This window comes from Osmerus mordax, chromosome 27 (assembly GCF_038355195.1).
Source record: "Osmerus mordax isolate fOsmMor3 chromosome 27, fOsmMor3.pri, whole genome shotgun sequence".
Classification (NCBI taxonomy): domain Eukaryota; kingdom Metazoa; phylum Chordata; class Actinopteri; order Osmeriformes; family Osmeridae; genus Osmerus; species Osmerus mordax.
Window position 1 is genome coordinate 1,816,370 of NC_090076.1, and position 11,023 is coordinate 1,827,392.

General features: G+C 40.7%; 1 protein-coding gene across 2 annotated transcripts in view; it reads right to left on the reverse strand.

The window, feature by feature from the left end:
* The window catches only part of trmt13 (tRNA methyltransferase 13 homolog), a 64,677-nt gene extending 53,857 nt beyond the window's left edge, over positions 1-10,820 (reverse strand). Inside the window, exons 1-2 of one of the 2 annotated variants that reach the window (XM_067230683.1) lie at positions 10,683-10,820; positions 8,331-8,380 (exon numbers count right to left, since the gene is read on the reverse strand). In XM_067230683.1, coding sequence (XP_067086784.1) covers positions 8,331-8,380; positions 10,683-10,817 — 185 coding nt within the window. In that variant the 5' untranslated portion in view covers positions 10,818-10,820. The remainder of the gene's footprint in view (positions 1-8,330; positions 8,381-10,682) is intronic. The other variant, XM_067230684.1, reaches the window with a different exon arrangement.
* Between the last annotated feature and the right edge of the window lie 203 nt (positions 10,821-11,023).

Here is an 11,023-nt window from a genome sequence, read left to right on the forward strand (position 1 = left end):
ACAACCCACGGCCCGGAGCCCAGTGTGACTGGCCGTCAAGGTCAGAGCGGGTCTACAAAAAATAGATGATTTCTCTATGCACCTGTAATCTGAAGCCTTTAGAGAGAGAGACCAATAGAGTATAAAATGAATTATGCATTTGTGATAAACAATATTGTACCAATAGCAAATTTACAGAACTGATAAGGTTTTGATATAAAAGAATATGTCCGGAGAAGATTTCTCAGTCTGATTCTGCAGAATCTGGCTCACGTTTGAAAGGAATTCACCCTGTTGTATTGGATTCTGATTAAACACTTTGCATCAAACTCGGGAAGTTTTTGTGCTGTTTCAAACTTAGAGAAATTAACCCAAGGACTTAGTACTTTGATTTTCTTCATCAGAGGAACCCCCCATTGCTGCCTGCAGCTATATTTATTATTATTATTATTATTTTCCCACCCCAACTAGTCCCTCAGTTTTTGCACTACATAGTCAAAATGTTCGTCTTGGTCACGATTGCGTTGCTTGTATTGGATTTTACTTTCCGTCGCACGGTTTAGGTTTAATTTAAGTTTTTCTGGCAAAAAGTGAAGATAACAGTGGCTAACGAGTTAGCCAGTCACTGAAGTCACAAACCCGTGCGCTCGTTAACTTCTGGGAGATAGCTAGCAACTTAAAACTGCAAGACAGCGGCAGAAACGCCACAGGCAAAGGCCAGGGTGATAACCATTTGCTCATTTAACGTTGTGAAATGTAAAGTACAATACGATAGATGCTGATATTATTAGTACATCTACTTTCGGAAACAATAGTCTGCAATTTCAGTGAGGTGTGAGCATCATGACATTAGCATCTGATGTACAACACATATGACAGCCGTCTATTTCCAATCGTTAAAGGGGTCATTGATTGCAAAACCGATTTTACCTTGTCATAGTTGAATAACGACTGTTCGGTGGGTAAAATGGACATACAGTGAACCTCAAAGTCCATTGACACTTCTTTCCTATCTAAATCTCATGTCTCTATCTAAACTTGAAACTGCAGCTGTATAACGATCGGTTTCGAAAAAGCTGAATTTGTGACGTCACAAATGTAGCATCACCTTTGTCACGCACCAACATTTACATACAAACCAGCCCTCTGGTGTTCTGGTCCAGGATCTCAGACACTAGTTTAGCTGCACGCTGCTCTGTGTACTTCCACAGGAATTACAAAGGAGAAAGTTTGGAAGTTTTTAAAGGATATTGAAAATGGACCATCGTAAATGCAGTGTTCCAGGCTGTACAGGGAATGCTGACACTTTTCAGAGTCTTCCTAACAGTGCGTTCACACCGCAGCGACGCGATGCGAGCGACAACATGTTTTCCATTCATTTTCTATGCAGCCAGGCGAATCGCTTGCGTGGTGCATTGTGGGTAGCGATGCGACGCGACCGAGTTGAGATTGTCTCAACTTTATGCAAATGAGGAGAGATTTTCGCTAGCGATGGCCAATCGGAGTGTTTTCTTGTTCCGCGTAACGTAGCAACCATGGTAAACATTTCTAGCTTTCTAGGTGGAGGAGAAACTAATCGTTTGTGTGGCTGCTTACCCAGTCCTGTACGATACATAGCTGTATTCGTACAGAGATGTTAATTAAAAAAAAACGATGCATGGCGCAAGGTTGCCGAAGTTGTTGGTGCTTGTACTTTCAAATTCAGTGTAGTCACATTACGTAACTTCATTCTGTGGTAACTAGCTAGCTAGCTAGCCCGGCTGAAACTATCGTATCGACAGATAAGCAGAGACTTTGAGTAATATAATAAAACGTTTTTTACACGTCAACGTGTATGTCTATTAAACAGTTTTGTATTTTGTATACAAGTTGTATTTTGATCGATGTTGCAAGTACGTAAACCCAAGTCTGCACACTTGGCGATGACAACTACAACAGTGACTAGGGATGCGTATTGATAAGATTTTAACGATTCCGACTCCTCATCAATTCCTGCTTATAGATTCCTTATCGATTCTCTTATCGATGTTCCCCTCTACAGCCAACTAGGTCTGTGCGTCCTGCATCCCCCCCCCCACACACACACTCGTTCTAAACAAATTTCTCAAACTGGCTTTGACTGGCTCTGAAATGAGCTAATACCTACCACCTCTAGGCCTCTTCAGGCCTCTGTTTTCAAAACAAAATCTAGTCGGAGATAGAAACTTTCAGTTTCGTTGTGTTCAAGCTTCTATTACTCAACACCAGTAGGACGTACAGGGGTCCTAACAACAGGGGAAATAACTTCAGTGTCACCTTTCAAAAGAGACCATTTACATGCATGTACTCCAAATGGTTCAACAACAGCTTTCAATGTACTTTGGGTATGTTGTTTAGGCGTTTTCAGGCACATTTAACAGGACTATTAAAAGGTTAAACAATTAAAATGCTAAGTTTAATAATGGATTAAAAATTGATATGCTCAGTTTAATAATGCGACACGCGAACGTTTGCTGATAACACACGCCGCCCCGATAACGTGAAATGATCAATAAGATCAATACTAATGGGAGACGAATGCCGGAGCTAAAATGTATACTTCAAACGACGGGACAGAAAATAACTAGATCGACTACACACAAAGGCAAATTGCTTCACACAGTAACAAGTGGTTGTGATCACTTTTGAGCAGTTTAGCTCTACCTTAGATAGTTAGAGATGAAGCGCGAACGTTAGCTGCGCTGCTGCATGAATCGAACACATGACGTTCCAGTAACTTCATTCCATGCTGTGTGTTCAAATGTTTCTTCATATTTGTAGTATTTCCTCCCTTCGACGAAATAGACTTTTTACACGCGTTACAAGTGGCGTTGTTGTCATTTTGTTGTGTGAAATACAACCAAACTTTAGAACGCTTCTTCCTAGTTGCCATGTTTGCTGCATTCTTGAACTTTTATAGTTTATTCAGACAGACGTTCGCGTGTCCCATTATTAAACTGAGCATATCGATTTTTAATCCATTATTAAACTTAGCATTTTAATTGTTTAACGGCACAGAGAATCGTTAACAGAATCGTTAAGGAATTTTGCTTACGATTCCAAGGAATCGATTCACTGGGAACCGGTTCTAAACAAGAACCGGTTCTCGATATCCATCCCTAACAGTGACTTTAGAGAACTACATTCTACATTAATAATGTGTGATGATTTAGTTTATTGGCAATGGGGGCAACGTTATTTCATGTTCCTGACTGGCAACAGAAGTGGAAACAACTAACGTTATCATTTCAAATGATATCTAGTCAATCTGTTGACAACAGTGTTGTGTAGACTAGGGGTGGAACGGTACACTGAAGTCACGGTTTGGTTCATACCTCGGTTCAGACATCACGGTTCGGTACAATGGAGGGAAAAGAAAATCAAACCAGGTTCCTATACGAGTGAATACGGGCGCATTGAAGATGACATGTAAATTCCGATTGCGTCTGATTTTTTTGGCCCTATTTGTATGTGTATCTAAAGGCTGGTTAAGCACTGTTGGGAGGAAAAATGTGACCTTTTTTTTGGTCTTGTTCCAGTGATTGGCGCACCTGGGTGATGGCGTCAGACATTTTGTAATTTAGCATACGCTCTTATCCAGATGCGTTAAATGTGTTAGCGTGTTAGATGTATTTCCACTCACATACCCCACAACTGCTGAACAACGCCGACACACAGTGCTTGTCTTATCCACCACTCTCTCACCTGTACTACTGTAACTGAATGGGAAAACCGAAGTTTTCCCAAAGTTGCGATCTTAAAGAGGCCGGCGGGTCCTCTATCTCTTGTAGATCGCCACCACTCGCCATACTCGTCCTTATTGCTGCTAGCTATCTCTGACTCACGCCGGCGCCAATCAGACCTTCAGAGCTAAAGTGGGGTAACAGATTAGGTGTCCCTAAAGAACACGAGTATCTATCAGTAGTTCCGCATTACATTAATTCATTTGCACGCAAGTTTAATTAATTTTTATACCGTGTATTCTCCGTGTAATTTCATGCACCGAACTGTGACGCCCGTACCGTTTTGGTTCAATACGAATACATGTACCGTTCCACCCCTAGTGTAGACACAATAGATTTATTTGTACGTTTTTATTTCAAGTCTCCACCTTCGATGTTTCAGTGAGTGCTGTTGGCCGTGTTGCGTCTTTGCTCCACAGCTTCGCTCGTTGTAAACCAACCAAATCAGCGCGCAGCTCATCTATGTATTCATGAGCATCCCATAAAAGGAGAAAACCTACCGTTTCATTCTAGGGCTATTTCACAGGATGCATCAGGGGGCAAAGAACAGCACCCGGGCCATTTTCAGCCCAACCAATGTTACATACCCTATTTTGAGACTTTAAGGAACAGTGTGAAATACCCCAAAAATGACCCCTTTAAAATAATAAACATGCCTCACAAATAAATGTTTGTTTTAGGATTTATTATGACATTACTGTAAAAGTCAACGATTCGTTGGTGAGATAATCATTATATACCTGTATGTGTAGCTCACGATAACACTGGTAAGATTATTATTTATTTATTTTTACCACCGTTTAGGAAGCCAAACCAAACGGCTACAGTGCATTTTCGGCACTCCCCTTATCAAAAGTCCCAGATTGTTTCACCAATTGAAAAACGAATCTGATTCCTGACCTGAAATTCAATGCCACAGCTTAAATTGTATGTCAATCTTTTCACAAAGGTCTCCTCTACAGTGCTGTGAAAACAGCCAACATCTTCCAGTTGGGAATTTTGTTTTGAGATATTTGAGCTTATGTCCGACGAATGCCCCCGTTTTAGAGCTACATTCTGAGCATTACATAGAGCATTCGCTCTATTTAGCTAGTTAGCTTGCCACGGGCATTTCAATATAGACAGATGAGGGAAAATTGTGCCTCGTTTTCGCTCATTTCATCCGATCGACCTCATAATCCGTTTTGATATAGTTGAAACATAGGCCTACATCTACAAATGTGTGGTCTCAAATATAAGCCTACATAAACATTTTTCAATTACTGCGCATTCAAACAATCCCCTCAGTGAAGGTTGGCTAGCAAACAGCAGTGACTGACCTACAGCAGGGCTCCAGACTAACTTTTTCCCTTGGTTGCACTGGTGCGCCTAACTTTTTTATTTAGGTGCACCAGCACAAAATTTTGGTGCACCCAAATTTTTCCTTGCGTCGCCACAATTTCAAGGTCACCTTTTTATCACGCTCCATATACATTCATATAGATTATGTAAATTACCTTAAACAAGAATAAGGTGTAGGTAAATATTGGTTTTATTTGACGCACAATTAAACTGTATATAAAAATATTTTAAGTGCTTCACTGAGCTGCCAAACTAAAACATTGCAAGCAAAATAAAACATTTTAAAATAGAAAGTGCTACTGTTTAAAAGTGCTTCCCTGAACTGAGACCTAACATTTCATGGCTCAAAGTCTTATAGCGGGTCCCCCCTTGCTGTTGCATGCCCTTCAGATGGCCAACACCTGTAATTTGGCTTTCTTGCCCTTTGGCCTTGGCTAAACCAGCTTGCCACACTCTCCCTAGCATCAACATCCTAGATCCATGGGTTAGCTCCATGGCCCAGCTCCGTAACTCAGGGGTGGGCAATTAATTTTGACAAGGTGCCACATGAGAAACCTGAAATGTGTTGGAGGGCCGCATCAATGATAACTTGAACTTAATTCAGCTCACTATTCATTTTCCCCCATTGTAAAAAGCAGTAAAGTATATATTTTTATTAGCTGCTACTGGTTATCAGAAGAATAAGGATATTCTGTGAATATTTATATAAATATTGTTGGTCAACTAGGAAAAGACTATCGAAGTAACAGTAAAAACTAAAATAATCATTACATCAGTGTTTCATTTTCTAGTTAATCTTCACCAACACTGAAAAGTTGTTTTGCAGTATGTTAAAGATATGCAATTGATCAACTTTATACAAAAAGCAATACGTTTTTGCAGTTCATTTTGTTACGTGAGAGGAATCCAGTGGGCTTGGATCCAGTGGATATGCGAAGGACAGCTGACAGGTGATGATCCGAGTGTGCAATTTAACTAGCAAACCATCAGCCCGCGCCCACTGAATCAGTCAAGTTCTTATTATGTCCGCGTTCGTTTTTTTCTTGAGTCCCTTAGTGCCGATTCAATTTGTAATCCTTCAACACAGCGACCTGTTCTCCAAAACTAAGAATACAGCTTTGACTTTGACCTCAGTAAACAGATACTTAGAAGTCCATGTCTTGTTAAAAACTCTACATTCTGTATCAACCTTTCGTTTTTCATTTTCGAGGGCTAACCACCTAACTCTCCTGTCGGTGAGGTTGCGCAAGCGCACATATGTAAATTGCCTGATCACAAGTGTTTCAGGACTACATATTTACAACCCCTCAACACATTTATTTATTTTTAATTTTTGATTTACCTCACGCAGGCCGGATTGGAACAGCCTGTGGGCCGGTTGTGGCCCGCGGGCCGTACAATGCCCAGGTCTGCCATAACTGATTCTCTGGTGCTCAGGTCGTAATTTCAATCACACAGCACGGAGCAGTGTAGACCTACAGGAATATCTGGACCACAGCCAATCAGAGGCAAAGACCCGCCCCATCTCTGTCTCTGATTAGTTTAGACCACGATATGATCCAACCATGAGTGCGAGTTCCGTCAAAGAAGAAACAAACGCTTCGTTCTTGGAGAGGCAGCGGATGCGAGGAGGTTAGGTGCACCGGTGTGACCTAGTAAAAATGTTTGTCGCACCCGCACTCTAGAGCCCTGTACAGTGACAGGTGGGGGGAGGTGCAGGACACACTATGTGGTATCTTGCTTCCAACTTTTGTTTTGACAACCCAGTCATTTGGAGCAAATAAACCTCTAAAAACATGCAGGACTACAGTAGGCCCAAGGACCAGGATCAATGACCAGGATTGACAGTATATGTAGAGGGAGTATTAGAGAAGCTGACAAAGTTCAATGCGCTTTTCCCTACTTACAACGTGAATAGCCGATCACATGAGCCCCGAGTCTTCAGAAAATAATCGCTTCCAGTAAACTTGTTATAGTAGCCAGTGTTCCCAAAAAAAATTGAAAGGGTATTTATGTTTTTGGGGGCATATTTTCAGTTTGCAGATGGTAGTGTTTGAATGGCGATTTTGATACTGACAAATTGTTTGAATCAGCTTGTTTCAGAGGGGGTTCTAATGAATGAATACAATAGAGCAGTGTTTCTCAAACTTTTTACACCCTCATACACTGACAACACACACACACTCATACACTGACAACACACACACACTTAAACAGTTTTGTATTTTGTACAAAACAAGCGATTCGCGTCGCTGCAGTGTAAACGCACTGTAACAGTGCGTGTCCACTGCAGCGACGCGAATTGCTTGCCATCGCTCGCCTTCCCACAGTTCACCACGCTCGGGGGCGTTTCAAACAGATTCATGTAAAATGTAGTTCTCTAAAGTCACTGTTGTAGTTGTCATGGCCAAGTGTGCAGAATTGGGTTTACGTACTCGCAACATCAGTCAAAATACAACTTGTATACAAAATACAAAACTGTTTAATAGACATAAAAGTTGACATGTGTAAAAAACGTTTTATTATATTACTCAAAGTCTGCTAATCTGTCGATACGATAGGGAGTTCCAGCCGGGCTAGCTAGCTACTGTAGTTACCACAGAACGAAGTTAAGTAATGTGACTAGACTGAATTTGAAAGTACAAGCACCAACAACTTCGGCAACCTTGCGCCATGCATCGTTTTTTATTAACATCTCTGTACGAATACAGCTATGTATCGTACAGGACTGGTTAAGCAGCCACACAAACAATTAGTTTTTCCTCCACCTTGAAACCTAGAAAGCTAGAAATGTTCACCATGGTTGCTATGTTACGAGAAACAAGAAAACACTCCGATTGGCCATCGCTAGCGAAAATCGCTCCTCTTTTGTATAAAGTTGAGAAAATCTCAACTCGGTCGCGTCGCTACCCACAATACACCACGCAAGTGATTCGCCTGGCTCCATTGAAAATGAATGGAAAACATGTTGTCGCTCGCATCGCGTCGCTGCAGTGGACACGCACTGTTACAGTAAGTACAGGGACATGCTACACTTCACTTTTTGTATTTTGAATTGTACATGAGCAGCAACAAATGTGGGCTATGCTTTTAAATCTATGCGATCTTCATAAATAATAAGTAGGCATTTTTATATAAAATGTACAAAAATATCAGTTGTAAAAATAGCATGAACGGACCCATCTGCAAGCAAACACACACTACAATTTCCCCAGAAATTTTACCCTCTCGAGTTTCTTATGTACTTACTGTTTTGGATCAAGAGGACATGATATTCTTCTTTTCTTGCTTTCCTTTTCCTAGAAAAAAAATAGAAGTTCTCAAGTTTGACTGAAGACCTATAATGGGGTTTAGTTAACCACTAAACTTTACTGTGAGGTAACATTGTGTACTTGCTGCACTGCAATGTGTGGTAGTCGATTACATTGTGGATAATTCCGCAATAGTTTTATTGGTGCAAGTTATTCATACCTACAGACTAGGGATGTCACGAGAACCAATACTACCAGAAAAAGGTGTGCAATGTTGTGAGAGATATGTTCATCTAGCACTGTTGTTGTTTTTGCACAGTACCTTTTGAAAAGATGTCTGGAATGTGTCTGGGGACACTAGTTGTTGCACTAAGAGCATTACTTGCACTTTATTATGTTGTTCTATGCTATATTGCACCTGTGTTTATGTCTTATGACATTTTTATTTTTTTCAAGTATTTTAATAAAGAAGTTCATACAAACGTGTAGTGCTTCACATAATAAAGACAATATGATGGCAATACATGAGCAGGGCTCAACATTAACATTTTTGGTTTAAAACTTACTGGCCCCAAGACCATTTTTACTGGCCCCCCCTCCAAAAGTTGTAATTTATCATTGTTACAACAAAAACAAAGACTTATAAGTTATGTTATTCTGTAAACATGTTTAACCATTTATTAAACACATCCTGGATATAAAAACAAACAAAAATGAAATCACATTTCTAGTGATAAAAAATTAAAAGGTAATAGTCAGCAAAACAATTGACTTAACCTCAAACATGACGTGCTCTCTTCCCTGCTGACAGCCAACTCTGCACAACTGTCTGGCTGAAACTGAAACCTCTGGTCCCTCAATGCTAATATATAAAAGCTTCCATAGCATTTCATCAGTATGATACTAAGTACCCAAGTCGACACCATTCTTCTGCTGCAGTTCAATAGCCCGGGGGGAACGAGGCGACCGGCTAGCACGTCTTAATTACGTGATATGCCGTTGGTTTAAGTCGTGCAATAACACGATGGGCATCTGCATTTAAATTCCTGACCAGCATGGTCAACGGCCTGGAAGATGGATTGTCAACCATCCGCTTAGCTGTCACGCAAACCAGGTGCTGTCTGCTAGCATGGCTGGTCAGAGATTGTTTTCGAAAATTGTCGGTGCCTGTGTAAAAAGATCCACTTTTGTCTGCTTTAGACGGGAACATACGACAGTGCATCTTAGTTCCATAAAAAAAGTTGCTTCCGTTTGAGCTCCTAGCTCTACTTTGCTGCCATCTTCACTTTATTGTCTCGCGCCAATTTATCGATATTAGAGAATTACAATTTGACAACCACTCGTCACTCACTACTCAACTCATGATTTGCCAACTGTGCGCCCCGCGAGCTGCAAAGTTATTTATGCATTTAGCAGATAGTAAAACATTTGAAGGATGTTAACTTTTACAATGCGATTTTTTTTTTTTCAATCAATAATTTGCAGTGGCCCAATCGGGCCAGTGAGTTGGTTTAACTGTCCCGACGTTACTTTTTACTGGCCCCGGGCCATCGTTATTGTCGAGCCCTGTAAGTGTTAATGATGTGGTATACCTACTATTGGCTAATTATAATTACATATGTCATTGACTCATGTTATTATTATATGTTTAGGCGACACACACTTAAAACAATACTGTACATTTATTTGAACAATGTTCTGCACATTTCATTATCACTTAACTGTTAACTTGCTCTGAAGACTAATAGCAGCGCAATAATATAACAAATATGCTCGTTTAAGTGGAATGTTGCAATGTTTCTTTAGAGAATACCTTAATTACCCATTTGTTTTACTTTTTCCATACATTTGAAGCCCAGTCACCCACTAACAATATACTGGCTCACCAAAATGCACATGTGAATGTTTACTCGCGTGTACTTTACTTGGCTTGAATATCGGGGTAACGCTATACGATTGGCGGATTTTATGAAGGTTCATGTATATGAGCTCTTATCGGATGCGGACCATAGTTGTCCGGAAACTGCCTGTGTCGATAAAGAAACTAAATGTTTGTTTCTTGAAAAATGTGCAAGAACTGGACATGCCAACAATTCTTTTAAGGGGTGTAGAAAGGTTTTAAAGCGATACAGAAAAATCCAGCTCCTCCATCGCCAGGGATCGTTCAAATGCACGGTTTTTAGCTTCGGCCCACCACCTATGAGGAATTCTATTAATTTTGCCATTGCGGGCAGCTTTGACTACACGTTGCCAACTTTCTTTGATGTAGCTAGCTAGAGCTAACTATCTACAGAGCACTACATTTACAGGATATTACAGCGGATTTTGCAGTTCGCCTAAAGCTTCTTACCGCATGTGCGTGCTCCCCACAAAACCTTCTTCCACTTCCAACTTGCATTTTACAGAATCGTTTTTTCCTTTCCACATAAAATGCACATCTTTCAGGATGTGGGGCTGACACGCCTGGTGTTGTGGCGTCCGCCATGTTTCTTCTGGAGATGACCAGTGTTGCCAACTCCTCAGTGAGGAGAGTAGCTATTGGCTGTCCCAAAAGTAGCTAAAAGTCGCTAAATGACGTCATCGCCTAATGCATATTTGTAACGGCTACTGTGTGGGAGAGAAATAGCTTTGTTGGAGAGACAAAAGGTGGGTAACAACACCCGAAATATGTTTATAACTACATTCTTCTGT